General features: G+C 38.2%; 1 protein-coding gene across 5 annotated transcripts in view; it reads left to right on the forward strand.

Moving 5' to 3' along the window:
* LOC121381191 overlaps positions 1-2,642 on the forward strand; it is a 62,468-nt gene extending 59,826 nt beyond the window's left edge. For all 5 annotated transcript variants that reach the window (XM_041510378.1, XM_041510375.1, XM_041510379.1 and 2 more), the window contains one exon: positions 2,272-2,642. In XM_041510378.1, coding sequence (XP_041366312.1) covers positions 2,272-2,345 — 74 coding nt within the window. In that variant the 3' untranslated portion in view covers positions 2,346-2,642. The remainder of the gene's footprint in view (positions 1-2,271) is intronic.
* The last annotated feature ends 20,354 nt before the right edge of the window (positions 2,643-22,996 follow it).

Consider the following 22,996-nt stretch of genomic DNA (forward strand, 5'->3'; position numbering starts at 1 on the left):
GCAATCTCCGACTGAAGCCACTTGATTCTCATGTCACGTGATCCGAACGGTCTTTTGTGATTACCGACTGTCGTCATATTTTGTCCTGAATTGCATATTTAATTGGTCATAATTGATGGATGTTAGTTCCTGACATTTGTTTATTCTGTAATTCCTAATAGACGATCAGAAAGTTTTCATTTTATTACGGATATTGCCATTTATAACATTACCGGAAGTGGTAGGCTCTAGCGTTCATCGTTACACGTTTCTGTTTTGGGTGCTAAATAATATTTACACCACCTATATAAAAACGAAACTACGTTTATCGCCTAACGATGTCGATGTGATGTTTCATTAGAGTAATAAAAGAATAACGTAACACATTAGGGGATCACTTTCAAAAATCTTTATTCTTATCTTAAAGCTTTATTAAAATAATATTAAATGTTGTACTTTGGACGGTTCACCAAAACGAACGCTTGCGGTTCATTCTGTTGAACAGGTCGACATCCCTTATCTACGTCCAGTTCAACTACACAAATGCTGTGTGGGTTTATACTTCGTACCAAACTTTTTGTATCAGATACAGGAGCCAATTTCACTAAACATCGTAAGTTACGTTTTGCACGTAAACCTAAATCTACGACTGAAGAGCATTTCATAAAGAAGTGTAAACGTAAGTTACGAGTAAAGTTAGACGTAAATCTAAGAGTGCCCTCGACCACAACTAGTGGCACACGTAAATTGCTACATCCACTTCGATAATTCATAAAATGGTCACACTTTTGGTTTTTGTAAAGCTTTTAACAAATTAACTCCCTTTATTAATCCAGTGATAGCCAGTTTTGTTACCTGTGTCATTTGATCCACTCAGGGCAGGATTTAGCTCAGTCGGTTGAGTGCTCGCTTGAGGTGTCAGCGTGTCAGGATCGAACCACCTCGGTGGATATATTCAACTGATTTGTTTTTCTTCTGGTTCCAACCAGTGCACCACAGCTGGCCGAAGGCCGTGGTGTGTGCTTTCCTGTCTGTGGGAAAGCTGATATAAAAGATCCCTTGCTGCATTAGGAAAAAAAATGTAGCGGGTTTCCTCTAACAACTACTTGTCAAAATTACCAAATGTTTGACATCGAATAGCCGATGAATAATAAATCAATGTGTTATAGTGGTGTCGTTAAACAAAAAACTTTTTTTTCATCCACTCAATTTTTTTCATTTTTTTTTCAAATAGTGTTCAATTAAGACGAGTCTGCATATTTTCTGATAAATGTATACAGCAACAAACCAGACGATATTCCCCCCCCCCCCCCCCCTATTTCCTGTACCAGCTCCCATTAAACGCAGGGCCGTACCGTGGTCTGGACATGAGGGTGTGGTAAACTGTCTTGAAAAGGCGTCTCTTCTTGTCTTCCTTACGAATATGTGTGGATCCCTTTCGGACCTCAGCTCATTTGCCTTGCACAAACTCAACTTGCTCCTTTTACAATTCTGTGACACCCCTCTCCCGTTTGCAAATGTCTAGATCCTGCTATCAAACGTATTATTTAAAAACTTATATTTGACGGACTGTACAATGTTTTACTTTCATCTTTTTCAAATTCAACATAATATTTGCTCTACAATTTAGAAATAAAATATATATTCATACACAAATGACTGCCTGCTCATCTGACTATTATTTTGATAGGGGTGAAAGTTGTCTAGACAAAAACAAAACAACTCAAAACCAAACAGTGGCGCAGCGTGGGCACTGGTTATGAGGCTCAATACCGTACAAAGCCTGGAGAAATAACTGCTCTCTCTCTCTCTCTCTCTCTCTCTCTCTCTCTCTCTCTCTCTCTCTCTCTCTCTCTCTCTCTCTCTCTCTCTCTCTCTCTCTCTCTCTCTCTCGTAAAGTGTTGTTTCAGAGTGCAAACGGTATATTAGTTAAAATAATAACCCTAATACTGTGAATACACAGCTATACTATAGAAATGAGAAGCAAAGAAAGCATGTTCTTACAGCAGTTTAGTTGTATTATGGTTAACACACACCTTCATAAATAGAAATTAAAAACAAAGTATGTTATCACTGCAGTTGTATCATGTTAACACACACCTTCATAAATAGAAATTAAAAACAAAGTATGTTATCACTGCAGTTGTATCATGTTAACACACACCTTCATAAATAGAAATTAAAAACAAAGTATGTAGTTGTATTGTGGTATATATCGTTTTATTTGTTTTATGATATTCTAAGTTACCATTATTAATGATGAAGCTATTTATTACTGTTCTTCCTTTTCAGGTTCGGGTTCAAATGTAATCCGCCTCTCCAAGTTCGCAGCTGTTGCTATGGTGATACTGTGGAAGACCATTTAATATGCTGGATACATTTTGTCGAGATTTGAACGTTATTTTAAAACGTTTGAACAATACATTGTATATTATTAGATAATAGTTTGGCACATCTTTGCACAATTAAATGTAATAATAGAATCCGGTGATAAATGTTTGAACATTTATTTTGCATGTGCTTTCATCTGCGTTGACTGGTATCAGCACATTTTCCAGATGTATACGAACACGATATACCGTACATATCATTTTAGGAATAACTGATCATATCTGTGCCTTGAATATAGTTCTAATGCTAACACATTAAAAAGTTTGTTTAAAGTTTGTTTTGTTTAACGACACAACTAGAGCACATTGATGTGTTAATCATCGGTTATTGGATGTCAAACATTTGGTAATTTTGACAGTTTAGTCTTAGAGAGGAAACCCGCTACGTCTTTCCATTAGTAGCAAATGTTCTTTTATGTGCACTATCCCACACACATTCTGAATGATCTGGTTTACATTAATTCTTCAAGTTTGACATCCAATAACCAAGTTATATTTATGTGATGGAATGTCGATAAACTACTATCTCCAATCCAGGTCACATAAAGATATATAATCCATGAGCCAGAGGGTTCGGTCGGTACCATCTGTGGGGACGAATGCTCATAGTGATTTTGTCGTAGCCTACATCCCTGGGAATGGAAAATATATGATAGCATTGCAGGACACGCAGCTTTCTGTGTGTATCTACCTGGGATTTAGTTTTTTTTTACCTTACCCCCCATTTGCACCACAGTTATATTTATACAGAATTGCTACAGAGTGACTATATTAAAAGCATTGTAAACTATTTGTCAGAGCATTTAGGAATAAACAACTTAGATGATGGGGAGTTAATGGATTGGAGAATTTAGATGTTACCAATATTGAAATCCTTTGAGAATTAGGGTCTCATATAACACTTTTTCTGCAAAATACAATTCACATAGTTTTATTTTCGGTACAAATGTATATATATATATATATATATATATATATATATATATCTTCTCTATCTTTCTCTTTCTATATAAATATTATGTATCAAGAGGGACAGAGGCAAAGATTGAATATATTTTGGCAGCAACGGCTAAATATAGATACAGATATGTCCCCCACAGAGAATAAAAGCTATGAAACAGGCATACAACTATCTGAAATATCGACTGATTTGTCATTAAGCAAGCCTTGAATCATTATATTGTCAATAACTGATGTTAATTACAAATGTGTAACAATAATTAAATATGTAAAATTAACATGCTTCAACAGTTTGACAAGGTATTCTGTATTTAATTTATTCATCGACATGTTATTCCATCTCAAGTTTTTCCTCTTTTTTTTTTTCAAAAATTTATATATTCTAATGTCGAAACAACAACTACAACAAAACCAAGACACGGAGTGTTGTAAAATAATTGTGTCTACGAATAGGTTACAATGCATTAAGATGTTTCTTTTTTAAAAAAACACGGCATTTCTTTCATAGGTTTATTACCGTACTTGATATGGGCGGGGCTAGCGTCATTGCGTATTCGCGCCAGTTGTTTTGATGTCATTCGTATAGCTCTTGGCGATGATTTCTGGCCAATTGTGTCGAATTAATTTTGGTCACGTGACTTGTGATTAAGACGGTTTTTTGGTGTGTCTTCGCGATTAAGACGATCGAAATGCTGATATCCGATTGGTTGAATTGGAAAGAAACCGAGGAAATGCCGTTTAATATAAGATCACAACCTAGATGGACAACCTTGCCAACAAGTATATAAAGCGATATCTACGGAATGGAAATAACAGGCATCTGGGGTGTTGTGGTTATAAGGCTGGTAGGTACAGGGTTCGCTTCCGGTTCGTCTCCCACCCAGAGCGAGTTTTAACGACTAAATGGGTAGGTGTAAGACCACTACACCCTCGTTTTTCCCACTAGCAACTAAGCCACTGCCCTGGACAGACATCCGATGTGTGTGTGTCCAGGGCAGCGTGCTTGAACCTGAATTGGATATAAGCACGAAAATAAGTTGAAATTAAATTAAATTAATGGATATTTGGAAACTGGTTTGTCCCAAAAAGATACATGATAGTATTATGATGACCTGATCATCAGCAAGTCATCTGATCATTTCGTCTTAACATATTATTATTATGTCCACTTTATTTGCAGTCTTGCATATTTCCTGTGGAGTTTGCAATGATACAACTCTCGGTCATATACTCAACAAAATTAATTAAGTTACAGCAGATACTTTCAGTATTTTCCATTAAATATGTTGAGGGTTTTAATACAATTTCTTCCGTTTAAGGTGTCGACGTTATGACAAGTTTTTGAACTTAATGATTAGAGCCCCGTTTTACGAAGCGATCTTAGCGCTAAGATCACCTTAAGTACATATGGTAGTAATGCACTTAAGGTGATTTTAGCGCAAATATCACCTTAAATACCTATGGTAGCAATGCACTTAAGGTGGTGTTAGCGCAAAGATTGTCTACGTACATGTGGTAGCAATACACTTAAGGTGATGTTAGCGCTAAGATGACCTTAAGTACCTATGGTAGCAATGCACTTAAGGTGATGTTAGCGCTAAGATCACCTTAAGTACCTATGGTAGCAATGGACTTAACGTGATGTTAGCGCAAAGATCGCTTCGTAAAACGGTGTCCTGGACAACAATTTAGAGCTAACAAAATTACATTTATCGTTACGAATCAGACTAACGAATCTAGCCGACATTTTTATAAATACACGAACAATCCACCGTGTGCCTGATGGTTCCCTGTATCACGGATCAAGTTTAACTGAAACTCTGTTCAGAAGTGGTCTGTGATGAAAACAATATGACGCTAACAAAGAAATGTCAAAAGGTATTCTGGCATTTAATGAATTTTGTAGAGAATATGCTAAGCTTACTGATGTCTTTTGTTAAGCCATATGTCCGACACCACATAACCGTAAATAAAATGTGATGAGTGCGTCGTTAAATAAACCATTTCCTTCTTCCTTCGTTTGTTAAAATGAAGCAAGTTTCCTCTGAAGACGACATGCCACAATTACCAACAAATAGTTGATATCCATTAACCGATGATTGTTTAATCAATGTGCTCTAGTGGTGTCGTTAAACAAAAGAAACATTTTTCTTCTCTAGCTTCTAATCAACTAAAGATGGTAAACGGTGTATACCATCAAATCAAATCTAGTTTCAGTGTGACTACCCAATTTGGATGACAAAACCGTATTCCGTGATCAAAATCGTATATATGCGCAAGGCAATCGAACGGGCGTTTTAGGCAGAGTAGTGATTGCTTCCATGATCCACCTTCAGGTACTCATCTTTAGGAGGACCGCCACTCGTCTAAAGGATCCGTACCAGGCTATTTCATCCTTCCTGGACCGCTCGTAGAAGGACTGCCACTCCGGAGACTAGCTTAGAAATCCAAACTTGCACAGGTTCCGCACAGAAATTATCATCCTAATTTTAGTAGAACCTCCACACATGTTTCAAGCTTAACAGTAGTTGTTCAATTGAAATTAGTTGAATTTACTGGTCACACAATACTACATCTTATAATAACAAGTCTGGTAATGCGATATTCCAACTTTAGGTGCACTTCGAACTTTGACCCGGTGAGTTAAAGTTTTGGTTAACGACACCACTAGATCACATTAATTAATCATCTGCTATTGGATTAAACATTTTATTATTCTGACAGAATCGGAGGAAATCCGCTACATCTTTCCTAATGCAGCAAGGGATCTTTTATAGTAATTATAGACAGGAAAGCACATACTACGGCTCTTGACCTGTTATGGTGCACTAGATGGAACGAGAAAAAAAAAGCCAGGTGACTGGATCCACCGAGGTGATTCGATCTTGCGACGCTATCACCTCAAGAGAATACTCAACCCACTGAGTTAAATCCCGCACCTTGACCCGGTCAGGAAGGAAGGAAGGAGATTGTTTATTTAACGACGCACTAAACACATTTTATTTACGGTTATATAGCGTCTGACATATGGTTAGCAGCAAGGGATCTTTTATATGCATCATTCCATAGACAGGATAGCGCATACCACGGCCGTTGATGTACCAGTTGTGGTGCACTGGCTGGAACGAGAAATAACCCAATGTGCCCACCGACGGGGATCGACCCCAGACCGACCGCGCATCGAGTGAGCGCTTTACCACTGAGCTACGTCCAGCCCCTTGATCCGTTGAGATGTTATTTAGTATTATGCTTCTAAACATAATGACCATATTCATCTGTGCATATATAGTAGTTTCATTACAATTCACATTTGACCATTTTTGTCCTTTCGGTAATTTCTGCTCATCTTTTGGTGTAAGTAGAAGGTATATGTTGGCTAAACATGAATAGGTAAACAAAGGTTACAGTATTTGACTTTGTGTTTACGTTTTCTTTATTTGGCATACTTTAGCAGCTTAATAACTGTTTTCATCATTCCAAGGTATGATTCCTGAATTTAAATGTTTGCTTTGTTTTACGTTGATACCACTATAGCACATTGATTTATTAATCATCGGCTATTGGATATCAAACATTTGGTAATTTTGACGTATAGTCTTAGAGATGAAACCCGTTACATTTTTCCATTAGTAGCAAGGGATCTTTTATATGCATTATTCAGTAGCAAGGGATCTTTTATATGCATCATACCACAAACCCCTGCGCGTGCTGTAACCTCACCGTGGTGCAGGGGTGTAACATTCTCTTTGAGAATGGCCAATACAGCACAAAATTAAAATTTTGAGTAAAATTCAGTATCTGTAAAATTCTGTGATATTTATGTTTTTGTTTAAATCTTGAATTTTATATTGATGTTGATCATCACTTTATTTATTTGCATTGCCGTAGTTTGGCACCCAATGGCCGATGTGTTTTTCGTGCTGGGGCGTCGTTAGACATTCATTCATTCATTCATTCATTACACTGTTTTTATTTATATCTTGAATTTTTCTATTGATGTTGATTATCACCCTATTTGTTTCCATTACCATAGTTTGACACCCAATAGCCGATGTATTTTTCGTGGTGGGGTGTCGTTAAACATTCATTCATTCATTTGTTTAAGTCTTGAATTTTTATATTGATGTTGATCATCACTTTATTTATTTGCATTACCATAGTTTGACATCCAATAGCCGATGTATTTTTCGTGCTGGGGTGTCGTTAAACATTCATTCATTCATTCATTCATTCATTCATACCACAAACAGGATAGCATGTGCCACGGCCTTTTATGTACTAATCATGGTGCACCTGCTCGAACACGAAATATCTCAATAGACCCACCGACGGATATTAATATTGATCCTTAACTAACCGCGCTTCAAGCGAGCTGTTTACCACTGGACTAAAAAAAGAAATGGTTTATTTAACGATGCACTCAACACATTTTGTTTACGGCTATATGGCGTCAGACATATGGTTAAGAACCACACATATATTGAGAGAGGAAACCCGCTGTCACCACTTCATGGGCTATACTTTTTCGATTAGCAGCAAGGGATTCTTTATATGCACCATCCCACAGACAGGGTAGTACATGCTACGACCTTATCAGTTGTTATCACAGGACTACGTCGCGCCCCATCTGCTTTCCTCGTTATACTACCATAAGTTATGTTTAATGTATTTATTATTAACTTGTACTTGCCATCTCAAATATACTATATCACCCACATCTAAGCATAATTAGTTTATTTGTATTTAGGTGTGTTCTAACACTCTAAATGTCAGCAGACATGTCGATATTCGTTAAATTAAAGGTAGTGTCAACAGAAATGTTTAAATGTGGTATGTTGGCCTTACACTAGGCTTTCCCCAAAAGCTACGACCGCCGTGTAGGTAGCCCGCCTTCATTCGCCGAGGCTATATACACAGCCGCCGTGATCAGAAAGATGGCGGCGTTAATGGAGCTTGTATTTAACAGGGTTCATACACCTTGGAAACAAAACCATTCCAGACCTTTTACAGACTTTCCAAGACAAAAACATATTTTTCAAGACTCACGTTACTCAATAATCAGTATATAAAATTCGGCCATGTTCCAGACATTTGTTTTTCTTGCCAGCCATGTGATTCGCCAATGCCGCTTCACTCATATTATACACATCAAATGATTTCTTACCGAAAATATGTGGAAATGTATTTACTGTCAGTCTTGGACTCAAAATTCCAAATATCAGAACTGGGTTGCTTTTGATCCCAGTTCCAACAAAAGGGCACGATGTACTTTGCCACCCTTCTCCGCGAACGCCCATGATGGACTTCCTTTCAACATCTAGACCAATCGTTGAAATGATTATTTGCAAGAAGACAAATAACTGTTGTTCTGATGAGTCGATACACAAATATTTTTTTCTCTAAGTAAATACATTACACGCGTATACATGATATGAGAGAGAGAGAGAGAGAGAGAGAGAGAGAGAGAGAGAGAGAGAGAGAGAGAGAGAGAGAGAGAGAGAGAGAGAGAGAGAGAATAGTTTCGTTTTCCAGACACCATTACTGTTTCTACTGGTCAGTATTTATATAGTGTGTGTTGTAAGTATACATCTTATTTTAAAGGGACTGTCCTGAGTTTGTAATGACTCATATAGACTGGAAGCGGCGCGTGAGTGCGGTCCGGTTAAATTAAATCGAACTATATTAGTTTCAGTGAGAGCGTCTGGACTGGATGTGTGCGATGCGTGCGTCTGTAAAACGCATACGGCCAGCCGCAATGAAATAATCGTATATGGTTTATATACCCAAAATGCATACGGCCAGCCGCAATGAAATAATCGTATATATGGTGTATATACCCAAAACGCATACGGCCAGCCGCAATGAAATAATCGTATATATGGTTTATAAACCCAAAACGCATACGGCCAGCCGCAATGAAATAATCGTATATATGGTTTATATACCCAAAACGCATACGGCCAGCCGCAATGAAATAATCGTATATATGGTTTATAAACCCAAAACGCATACGGCCAGCCGCAATGAAATAATCGTATATATGGTTTATAAACCCAAAACGCATACGGCCAGCCGCAATGAAATAATCGTATATATGGTGTATATACCCAAAATGCATACGGCCAGCCGCAATGAAATAATCGTATATATAGTTTATATACCCAAAACGCATACGGCCAGCCGCAATGAAATAATCGTATATGGTTTATATACCCAAAACGCATGCGGCCAGCTGCAATGAAATAATCGCATTTATTACCTACGAGGTACAGCATAACGAGGGTCATATTTATCGTACGATTTCCCTCGTATGTCATAACTAAATCGTATGTCCTCCTGGCATTGTCGTTTAACGATTGGTTGTTGTAAGAGTACATTTATTTCTGATTGGCTGACAGGACATTCCACAGATACTACTTTTTTCATTCATACATTTTCACTACGAGTGGAAGCTTGTCACGAGCTGTTTACGACATGCCGTACTGATAAATACGTGTTTTTAATTGATTTAATAAAACAGTAATTGATTATTAATGCTAACTTGTATTACATGATGATGTAGTTGTATATTAGCAAACGACAAAATTGTGTAGAACGCAAACTTGGCTACAAATATTCGAGTAAATGATCTCGTCAAAATTGACGGAAGACTTGTTGGTAGGGTGCTTACCATTATTCAACTCCTGGGAACATTTAATGTCTTTAATGTGCAAACTGAAACCGAGGGGGGTGAAGCCAGTGCATCGCCATCGATTACAGGTCCTCCCTGAAACCACGACTCGCGTAACCTCGTCCGATGATAACTACCTACCCGAAAATGTTCTCGCAGAACTTAAGAATGATGATTTTTTTTTATGATGTAGTTTGTGAAGAGGTGTCAGGCGGAGCTGAGGGTGAGAGATTTATTAATATGGCAAAATACGACATCGGTGATTTTTTGGCTGAACATGAAAACAAAAATACGCGTCACAGAAGATAAACACAGGGCACTCAGTCACCTCATTTGCAACGAACCAGTCGCGTCGTCCCATGAAATCGTATCGACACGTGCGATTGATAATGGTGTGTCCTCTTCACAGTCCGTTTCACAGTCGCACACTCTAGCTGTGAACACTTCCAATTCCGAATGTGTGCATTCACTTTTTTCAGGTGCTATATAAAGGGGTACTTTCAATATTAACGTTTATCCGCAATCAAAATCCGCGGCAGCTAGAAGTGTTGTGACTCCGTCACTTGACCCACAGTAAGCTTGACTGGTTCGTTGCAAATGAGGTGAGACACAACATTTACTGTTTCCTGATTATTACTTAATACATTTAACTCGTTACTAATTTTTCAATTACTGTGTATATGTTTTCTTTTTGGTATAAACATGTTTTACAATTTACAGCTGTTGATACATGTGTACTCTTTACTTATGGGCGTATAAATATGACGTCACTTTAGAACGGGTTGTGATTTGGTTTTTCAAGACAGTAATGAACAAACATTACTCCGCCGTTAAGGAAACGTTATTTTGTAAACAATGACTGGAATGTTCATTTAGCAGTACAGTTCTACGGTAATAAACAGAATATTACATTCGTGTCCATGACAGACGATGTTTACGACACTCGTGCCTAAATTATCACATTTCCCGAGCGAGAGCACTCGTGTCGTAAACATCGTCTCTCATGGACACTCATATAATATCCTCTATATATGGTGTATATACCCAAAACGCATACGGCCAGCCGCAATGAAATAATCGTATATATGGTTTATATACCCAAAACGCAAGCGGCCAGCCGCAATGAAATAATCGTATATATGGTTTATATACCCAAAACGCATACGGCCAGCCGCAATGAAATAATCGTATATGGTTTATATACCCAAAACGCAAGCCGCAGACGCATCAGACCAACAGTCGGACCGTACGTACTACGCACCGCGTCCACTGTCATCCAGTCTCTATGAACCGTAACGGAGCTGTTTTGGCGAAATACATTTTCTTGTTTAGAATACCAGTGTCTTTATAAATCAATGTGTTTGGTAATGCTTATAGCAGTCATTGTTCATTTTGCTTCGATTTTGTTTTTTGTACGTACGAAATTATTGGAAGGTGAAATACTACACAGTTTAGGACTTCAACAATCACCTTGTTAATACAGATACTGAAATCCCAAACAAAGTTTGTTTGTCTGTTTAGAGGTGTCCACTCGAGCACAATGATGTATTTATAATATAATCGGCTGTTAGATATCAAACATTTAATTTTTACATAGTCTTAGAGAGAAAACCCGCTACATGTTTCTATCAGTAGTAAGGATTATTTTATATGCACCATCCCGCAGACAGAATAGCGCATAGCACGGTCTTTGATATACCATTCGTGATGCACTGGCTGGAACGAAAAATAGCCCAATAGGCCCACCAACGTGGGTTGATCCTAGACCGACCGCACATCAAGCGAGCGCTTTACTACTGGGCGACGATATCCTAAACAGAAAAATAGTTTTAATATGTAATTTAAGTCATCAAAAAGGATCTGTTGTAAACATGTTAGGAAATGTTTTATTTAATGACGCACTGAATATATTTTATTTGCGGTTATATGGCGTCGGACATATGGTTAAGGACCACACACATATTGAGAGAGGAAACCCGCTGTCGCCAGTTCATTGGCTACTCTTTTCGATTAGCAAGGAATATTTTATATGCACCATCCCACAAACAGGATAGTACATGCCACGGCCTTTGTTACACCAGTTATGGAGCACTGGCTGGAATGAGAAATAGCCTAATGTGTCCACTGACGAGGATCGACCCTCTGGGCTACGTCGCTCCCTTAAGCATGTTAGGCTACAATGGCAGCAGACTCGGGACTGTCCCTTTAATAGCAATTGTACACTGACGATAATTAATTTTAGTCCTAGTCCTAGAGAAGAAACCTGGTACATTTTTCCATTAGTAGCAAGAAATATTTTATATGCACCATCCCACAAACAGGAAAGCACACACCACGGCCTTTGGTATACCAGTCGTTGTGCACTGGCTGGAACGAGTAATAGCCCAATGGGCCCACTGACGGGACTTGTACACATAAATGCTTATAACAATCAAAACTTAAAGCAAATCAATTATTACAATGGGGAAAATAATTTGGCTGAGTGTCTTTTGTTTTCGTTTACTTTTTGGCCGTACCTGTTTTATAATATAATAGTATTGTTACAAAATATTCGGGCATTTTGCTTCATAACTAAATAAGAGATGATAGTACACACACAGGCGTACGGGCTCACAATTTTGAGGGGGGGGGGGGGGGGGGGGGGGGTTAGGCTGGTTTCTGTCCGAATTAAACGAAAATGCCTGAATCTGGAAAACAACGTTTATTGATATTAGCATTACTACCAAACAGCTATATAAGGTTGCAAACGAATCACTACGCATTTTTATATGGATTACATCTAATTTTCAAAGTACAATTATGGAAAAGTATTCAGCTTGTATATAGTACATATATGTATTTAAATATTTGTTGTTTGTAAATGTTTTTATTTTAAAGTTACCTAGCTATGAATTATTGCCTTTAAATTTTGGAACTTACCTTGATACAGACTATTTGGTTGTCTAACCACTATCGGTCTCTGAAAAGAAATACTTTTCACGTTAAAAGTTTGTTTGTTAAAGTTTGTTTTGTTTAACGACACCACTACAACACATTGATTAATTTATCATCGGATATTGGATGTCAAACATTTGGTATTTCTGACTCGTAGTCATCAGAGGAAACACGCTACATTTTTCTAAATGCACCAAGGGATTTTTTATATGCACTTTCCCACAGACAGGAAAACACATACCATGGTCTTTGACCAGTTATGGTGCACTGGTTGGAAAGAGAAAAACGCAATCAGTTGAATGGATCCATCGAGGTGGTTCGATCCTGCGACTTAAGCCCCTCAAGCGAGCACTCAACTGACTGAGCTAAATCCCGTCCCCCTTTTCACATTAATACTGGTTTGTACCACCATTCTACAGGGCCGTGCCCATCGAGGGGCAGGGGTGCAGCTGCCCACGTCTCACAAAAATGCGAAAAATACCATATAAGATTTTTAAACAGTGTCCTTTTTGTTCAGCCTATATTACTATGCCTCGATTATTTTTACTGCCCCCCCCCCCCCCACCCACACCCCCACAGTTACTTTTCACAAGTATACGTGATTCTCGTCTGTGCGTACTGTAACCTAAAAGGAAATAATTCAGTGATAAACAAATTATATAGTAATAATCTTACTGTGCAGATATCATGAGAATGATCTGTGAAGAATAAAAGTACCAGTAGTCTTACGTACATGCTGCCATATTAAATATTCATCATCAACAGTAACGGGAAGAGTAGGTTTCCTTGTCACCATATCATGTACATCTTAAATGTTTGTGTGGAGATACTCAGTTTGTCCAGCACTATATAACATATAACTATATACATGTCCAGTCATTCACGTTTGAAAATATTAGGCGGGTGATAAATTACTCTCGTCAAAAGCTATAGGCGAGTGATTTGCATTACATAGGAAAACATCGTGAGTAAAGCTTGCACATATTGACAGAAAAATGTTTTGAATGGCACACATGGAGCAATATAATTATACGGGTATTCAACCATTGGGGTTATAGCAGCTTCTTTTCAAATAAAACGCGGAAAGCGCGCTGAAACCATGGTTTTAGGTGGACAATAAAATGCGCTTCTGAGATCAAATTAGGATGCGTTTAGGCGCGCAAGTGCGGTCGCGCACCTCAGTTGTAAAGGACTGTATGTATAACGATATATAACTGTACAACTATATAACTATATACGTGTGTATGTGTATGTGTATGTGCATGTGCATGTGCATGTGTATATATGCAAGCGTGTGTATGTGTATGTGTATGTGTATGTGTATATATGCAAGCGTGTGTATATGTATGTGTATATATGCAAGCGTGTGTATGTATGTAAGCGTGTGTATGTGTGCATGTGTACTGTATAATAGTAGATTCACATCTTTAGTTATGAAGCTGAAATTTATAAAACTGATATGACATGTTAAAACGGCCAAACAGTAAATGAAAATAAGGGACATTAGCCAAATTATTTTCCCCATTGTAATAATTGATTTACTTTTAATTTTGATTGTTATAAGCATTTATGTGTACAAGTCCCATTAGTGGGCCCATTGGGCTATTTCTCGTTCAAGCCAGTGCACCATGACTGGTATATCAAAGGTCGTGGTATCTGCTATCCTGTTTGTGGGATGATGCATATAAAATATCCCTTGCTACTAACGGAAGACTATATATAAAACTTACCAAATGTTTGACATCCAATAGCCGATGATCAACAAATCAATGTGTTCTAGTGGTGTCGTTAAACAAAACTTGTTTTATGAGTACCTGATTTGCCATAGTATTTAAGAACATGTTTACGACTAACGGATCCTTTTTTGATGACTTAAATTATATATTAAAACTATTTTTCTGTTATGCCAATGATTGAAGGACATTGCAGATGAAACTAATCCTAAGACTTCAGCGTTTCAGCAAACCATGGCTTAATGATACATGCAAGAATGCATTTGTGACGGTACATGCTCTTAAATTTGTTTCGCCTGTGGCGATTTTAATTGTGTTAGAGGGCCGTGTGCAGTTTCATTTCCCGTAGCCCAGGTGGGCAACTTGTTACGTAATACTTCGCGCGATCGGACATTCCAATATGCACTTAGTCCAGCTGTGGAGGCCATGTGGCGAGTAGTTACGTAATACCTCTGCGAGTGCGGTTTTTACAACCGTGATTTGGCGACGATGGCGTCGGTAAGTCTGACGATCAGAGAGAAATATACCGACTCTAGTAGAGGTGAAATATCAGATGATAGGGGGAGGTACCGCCTTGTACCCCCAGGCGTTTTCTGATTTTGGAATAAATAGCTAGGATTTAGAGATATCGAGGAGAACGAATTAGGAAGGCTCCGAGGGAACGTTAGTCCGTTTGGACTTTGGTAAATATCATTTCTGCTCTGTGTATAACCTTGATGTGATTGATGTGACTTTAAATATTTTAATACTGTATTATACCAATATTCTTTAGACAGTGTCTTCGGTCATCTGACGAAGTAAATCGTAGACTTTTTCAGTATACGAGTATTTGGTAATATAAAGCTTAGCCAGTCATCCTAGACGACCTAGGTACACTGTAGGTTATTGTCTTTATTGTAGTCGGTACCAGTATTAATTTTGTGTTACAAGGTTACTGAATGAGTAGTTAAGGGTTAATTAAAAATTAACCAGTTAGGAATAGAGCTGTAATTCCTTTATTAATTAAGTTCCCCTGGAAGCGTTTCTAAATTATCACACGTTACTGAACGAGTAGTAAGGGTTAATTAAAAATTAACCAGTTAGGAATAGAGTGGTAATTCCTTTATTAATTAACTTCTCCTAGAAGCGTTTCTCAATTATCACACGTGTGGGTGTGGTGTAACGGTGAAGTGATTCGCATATTGTGTAACTAGACACCTAGAAATTAACTAATTAAGTGATCAGTTCTGGGTTGTTATTATTGTTGTTATTAATTAACTACTACGGCTGTACATTTGTCAGCGTAGATTAATACAGATTCCAAAGTGTATTGTGTTTTTGTTGTGTTTCTAGTGAGCTAAACGTGCTATAAATATATATACTTTATATAAGATCGTATCTCTGATCGTACCTAGAGACGAGCCATACTAGGGTTAACAGCCTGTTACAGAGAGATCTAATAGATATACAGTTAGGAGAGATATTTTGATAATCGTGTTTTATTCAGTTACGGGAATTATAGAATCCCCGTGACAGGAGTCAAAGAGCGAAACGGGCTCCTTGAGAGGTTCAAACGTGAACCTACTGGGGATAACCTGGATGCATTTCGTATTGCTAGGGCTAAGGCTCGAAGAGTGATTAGACAAAGTAAGAAAACATCTTGGAGAACTTTTGTCTCCAAGTTGAATTCACAAACATCAGTAAAATCTGTCTGGAATAGGATCCGTAGAATCAAAGGTAAAGAATCCAGTAATACAGTTCATCATTTGTCTGTCAATGATGTGGACGTTACGTCTCATCGTGACATTGCCAATGCATTGGCAGACAACTTTTCTCATAATTCACCTTCTGCTTTCAGTCCAGATGCTTTTACATCTGTCCGAGCTAAAGCTGAAAAGCGGTCCATTAATGTTTCATCCGAAAATGCTGAAGTATACAACAGGCATTTCTCTATGGAGGAATTGTAGCATGCGTAGAGGTAGTACTAAACCAAATAACTTCCGGCTGGGTCAAAGTTCGAGGTGCACCGAACTTTTGATAGAGAAGTGAACACCACAAGTCCTGTGATTGGTTATAAATGTGAGTGTGTTGGTTGTAAAAAATAATAGTTTCATCTGGGTAAAAAAAATGTGCAATTTTATTTCATCTAGTACCAATGTGTCAAGTAGCCTTGTGCTTGAAACATGTATGGGGTACCTGTAAAAAAAAGTACTCGAATTTTGTGCGAAACTAGGGTAGTCATAGACGCTACCCGTTATCTCAGAAACGAGCAGCTTGACCCCCATTTTTTTCTGATTCACTTTAAGTGTAAGGGGTGGTAGTATTTATATCCGTGGCGTTTATGTCGGTTGATACTTGCAGGTAGGAGTTTTAGCCACATATGTTACTATTGTCGTTTATGGGATTTGATTTGGTAGTATACACCCTATAGCACATATTCAGTGCATAATAAAAAATATTATGATTTTGTCATTTTATTTAATTAAACTATACTGGTTGATTAATTAGCCATCACTCGATCATGCAAGTTCACAATGACCTTGACCTTGACAATAATCTCTGTACATGGCTCTGAATGGAGTTTGAATCAAAGTTAGCACTGAAGAAAAGTTGGGTTTGGCCTATAATTCATACTGTAAAGATTTCAATAATTTCTTTTTACATGGTATTTGACTTGCCGTATACAACTGCTCTTAAATATGGTATTATATATAGGCAACCTGAACTAAGATTTTAATAGCAATTTATTTTTATATTAAAAATAGCATGGGGTAGAGGTACTCTGACTATCTTTGTTGTCTCTACATATATACCCGAGTACACACACCCAACTGAAAGTAAATATCTTCAGGAGTTTTATTTTAAAACATTTTGTTGTTTAATATGACATATTGCATTTGTACAAAACTATATGCAATATATATGCTTTTTGAGGTGTACATTATATTAGGTTGCACTGTAGAAACAACAGTTTCAGTGAGGTTGTCAGTTTATGTCAGAATACACCAGATCCTGGTTGTCATAAAGACACATAGCTGGAAACTTTTTGAAAAATGTATGTTATCAGTATAGGTAGTACTAAACCAAATAACTTCCGGCTGGGTCAAAGTTCGAGGTGCACCGAATTTTTGATAGAGAAGTGAACACCACAAGTCCTGTGATTGGTTATAAATGTGAGTGTGTTGGTTGTAAAAAATAATAGTTTCATCTGGGTAAAAAAAATGTGCAATTTTATTTCATCTAGTACCAATGTGTCAAGTAGCCTTGTGCTTGAAACATGTATGGGGTACCTGTAAAAAAAAGTCTATGGGATTTGATTTGGTAGTATACACCCTAGAGCCCATGATACTTTAGTAGGACCAGATGAAATTCATTATCAGTTATTAAAACCTGAATCATCTTTGATGGTTCTTTTGAATATTTTGAATGGTTTTCTGGAGACTTTCCTTCTGATTAGGGGTGGGGTCGACTTTGTCCGACATTCACCCACAGGAGAGGGGTGTGTCTCAAGGTAGCATCCTGTCTGTAACTTTATTTTCTGTGAAGATTACCAGCATCACCCAGTGTTTAACACCTGGTGTCGATTGCTCGTTATATGTCGATGATTTTCAGATTTGTTACAGATCGTCCAATATGAGTATCATTGAACGTAAGTTGCAGCTTTGTTTGAATAAACTTCATCAATGGGCAACTGACAATGGCTTTAGATTCTCAAAGGCAAAAACGGTTCGTATGCATATCTGCCAGAAAAGAGGTCTCCATTTAGATCCACAGTTGTTTTTGGACTAAATTTCTGTGGGTTATATTTGACAGGAAGCCATCTTTTATGCCCCATCTCAAATATGTTAAAAAGAAGGGCTTAAAAGCTCTCAATAAGTTATTGGTAATACAGAATGGAGAGCAGACCGAAAGGCGATGCTCCGTCTGTATAGATCTCTTGTGAGGTCAAAACTGGACTATGGATGCATTGTGTATGGGTCGGCACGCAAGTCGTACTTGCAGATGCTAGATCCTATACACAACCAGGGACTTAGGCTTTGTCTTGGTGCGTTTAGAACATCTCCTGTAGAGAGCTTGTACGTTGATGCACACGAATCTTGTTTGGGTGCTAGGCGTGCAAAGCTTTCTCTGCAGTATGCTACTAAGATTAAATCATTACCGAAACATCCAACACATGATGCGGTGTTTGATAACAAATATATGAAGTTGTTTGATGCAAGGCCAAATGCTATTCGTACATTTGGTCTTCGCATTCAGCGTTTTTTATCACTTTCCAACATTGATTTATCAGACACTTTGGAAACTCTTTTATATTTTGTTTTACCACCTTGGTGTATTACATCACCTAAAATTGTGTTTGATCTTGCGCATCTGAAGAAAATCACACATATGCTGTTGTTTATAAACCGTTTTTCATGGAAATTCAAGACAAGTACCGTGATTACATTCCTGTTTATACAGATGGATCACGGGATGGGAATTATGTGGCTTGTGCTACAGTTTTTCTATCAGACACAATACTTTCCATGAGATTGCCTGACTCTGCATCAATTTTTAGTGCTGAAGTTTGGGCAGTTATTAAAAGTCTTGGAAGAAATAAAGGATTCTAGTGCATCCAGATTTATTATTTTTACCGACTCACTTTCGTGTCTCCAAGCTTTGCGCAATATGAAGCTGGACCATCCCTTAATTGGGATGGTGATACGAAAGTATGTCTTTTTATCTATTGCCAATAAAGATGTTGTATTTTGGGTAATGAAAAGGCAGATTCTGCTGCCACGTCTGCTTTGGATTTCCCTCATGCCAGGGTTGGTGTATCGTATACTGATTTTAAATATAGTATTAACACATTTATCTTTTCGACTTGGCAACATGATTGGGACGGTGCAATTGCGAACAAGCTTCATGCCATCAAGCCGGTCTTGGGAGAGTGGCAGTCCTCCTATAGACAGTGCAGGAAGAATGAGGTAGTATTGTGTCGTGCCCGCATTGGTCATACTTACTTGACCCATTCATTTCTCTTGAAGAAAGATCCTCGACCTCAGTGTGAGCACTGTCAGTATCTTCTGACGGTGCGATACCTTTTGGTGGAGTGTAAGCATCTGCATGAAACTCGAAAAGATATTTTTGGACAAAGAAATGTGATGGAATCCTTTCGATTCCCTCCAGAATTAGTTTTACAATTTTTACGTCATACTGACTTTTACTCTAAATTTTAATTTGATCTATCTGTGATATTTGTATTTTTGCAGTTCTTTACACTGTGTTTTAGTTTAATTATTGAATTTTTATATTGATGTTGATCATCACTTCATGTTTGTATTTACCAGTTTCACACCCAATAGCTGATGTATTTTTCGTGCTGGGGTGTCGTTAAAGATTCATTCATTCATTCATTCTTGCCAATGAATGAATGAAGGGGGGGGGGAGGGGGGGGGGCGGGTGAATATTTTCCCCGTGGCATTACCTATCCTGTCTGTGGGATGGAGTATATAAAAAATACCTTGCTGTTAATCGAAGGGTGGCGACAACGGGTTTCCCATCTCAATATATGTGTGGTCTTTAACCATATGTCAGACGCCATATAACCGTAAATAAAATGTGTTGAGTGCGTCGTTAAATAAACCACTTCCTTCCTTCCTTGACCCTTATGAAAGAACTGCTATTTTAAAAGGTAAACTTCAGTTGCGCGTGTAAAGTAAAGTGTGCAGGGAGAGGGTTTGTACTCTGAAGAGGAAGTTGTTAGTGATATTGGGTCATTCTAGGAAAATGTATTTAAAACAAAATCCCTTGGAGCAGGGCAAGGGGAGGGGGAGGGTCGATCCCGAACGCGCCTATCTAAATTAATCGTATTGACAATAAATAGTTAAGGAAACTTACTAAGGGACATTTTGTCGATACGCCCATGATGACAAATGCGAAAGTAAATACACGTTCGCGGGGAAGGGTGGCAAGGGGAATTTGCGTCACGGATCTGGACCTGAATGTTTTTGATATTCGTCCGTCAATATACATTTTTGTATATATAAATTTCTGCGGACGCCCTTGAATAAGATAATTTAACGTGCACGTTCAGAGTAGGGCAATGTAGAGCACGCCTGTCTTGGGCGTGATGAGAGATGGGAATGGAAAAGAAGGGGCTCTCATACATGTACCAGACTTATGTCCGGTGGGTTAACCACGACACCACCGAGGCCAGTAAACGAGGATTCAAACCGGATTGCAGCTGTCGCTCTTTTATATGCTCTTTCTCCATAGTTAGAATAGCATACGGCACTGCCTTTCATACACCAGCCAAGGGCGTAATGAAGCTGGGTCAGAGAAACCTAACGACACCTAAGACTTCAGCCAAACGTCAGGACCGTAGCCAGCTGGTGTCATATGCCAAATATTGCGTGCAACGATGGATTCCTTAAATACAACCTTCATTGACGCCGCTACCTTTGTGATCACGGCGGCTGTGTATATAGCCTCGGCGAATGAAGATTGGCTATCTACACGGCGGTCGTAGTTTTTGAGAAAAGCCTAGTGTACGGCCATTTAAACTTTCCCATGCGAAGTACTGGTTACATCTATTATATATACTCAGCATCACTACTGAAGGTTCACTCATATTGTTAGTATTGCATGTTAATGATGGCCGTCCAACATACTAAGTATGAAAGATGGAATGTATGACCTTCGTGGATTAGGCCCAGAGTGAGGTTTCCTAGGTAGCATTTGGATTTCAATATGGGTAATGGTACTTCCGGTTATAGGCCACAGCAAAATGGTAAAAGTTATGCAAACACATGTACCTACTATCACCCCAACAAATGGGTTGTCTCAACGCACCCATGTCTGAAATTCTGTATGTTGTGTCCGTGCAATGCGTTCTCACTATGGGTATAAAAGTGTGCATGATTGCCATCCACATATTCACGCACGCTTCAGTTGAAAATGCGTCGTGCTTTTGCTTTGCTTAATGCTGACCCTGGTCTTTGTGCATAGGAAACGGATCCAGTCGTTTGTAGTCGTTGCGTCATCCATCCAATCACACTCTGACTGACATTAAAGTGCCTCGCGACTTCTCGTTGACTGTGTTCAACCTGTATCCGACCTACTCCATTGCCACAGTTCTTTACACTGTGTTTTAATTTAACTGTTGAATTTTTATATTCATGTTGATCATCACATTGTTTCTGCATTTACCATAGTTTGACACCCAATAGCCGATGTATTTTTCGTGCTGGGGTGTCGTTAAACATTCATTCATTCATTTACTCCATTGCCCTTCTCAACATTAGTCAAAACACGACGCATTTTCAACTGAAGTGTGCGTGATATGATTGCAAACTTCACGAGATGAGATATAAATCATATTTGACAAAACACATGAAGTTTTCTATTTATTATATAACTTTATTTTTAAAATGCCAGCAGCAAAATAGTTCCGGCTTTCTTACAGTGAAGATAACACTTCCTACAGTAACAACACATTTTAGAGTGAAATAGTGAAATTTTCACTTTAAAATGTGTTATGTCACTGAATGACTGAAAAGTGTCACTGATATTTTAAAGATATTTCACTAAATGTTATACATGTGTAATAAACACATTTATTATGTTCCTCCGTATATTTTTTTTACAACCACATGGTTGTCAAATGTCGTATCCTCATTTTGATTGACACTACCTTTAATTTAACGAATTTCGACATGTCTGCTGACATTTGGAGTGTTAGAACACACCTAAATACAAATAAACTAATTATGCTTAGATGTGGGTGATATAGTATATTTGAGAAGGTAAATATAAGTTAATAATAAATACATTAAACATAACTTATGGTAGTATGACGAGGAAATCGGATGGGGCGGGACGTAGTTCAGTGGTAACAACTGGTATATCAAAGGTCGTGGCATGTACTACCCTGTCTCTGGGATGGTGCATATAAAAGATCCCTTACTGCTAATCGAAAAAAGTATAGCTCATGAAGTGGAGACAGCAGGTTTCCTCTCTCAATATCTGTGTGGTCCTTAACCATATGTCTCACGCCATATAGCCGTAAACAAAATGTGTTGAGTGCCTCGTTAAATAAACCATTTCTTTTTTTAGTCCAGTGGTAAACAGCTCGCTTGAAGCGCGGTTAGTCAAGGATCAATATTAATATCCGTCGGTGGGCCTATTCAGCTATTTCTCGTTCGAGCAGGTGCACCATGATTAGTACATAAAAGGCCGTGGCATATGCTATCCTGTCTATGGGATGATGCATATAAAAGATCCCTTGCTGCTAACCATATGTCAGACGCTATATAACCGTAAATAAAATGTGTGGAGTGCATCGTTAAATAAACAATCTCTTATGCCAA

This window comes from Gigantopelta aegis, chromosome 9, assembly GCF_016097555.1.
Source record: "Gigantopelta aegis isolate Gae_Host chromosome 9, Gae_host_genome, whole genome shotgun sequence".
NCBI classification, from domain to species: Eukaryota; Metazoa; Mollusca; class Gastropoda; order Neomphalida; family Peltospiridae; genus Gigantopelta; species Gigantopelta aegis.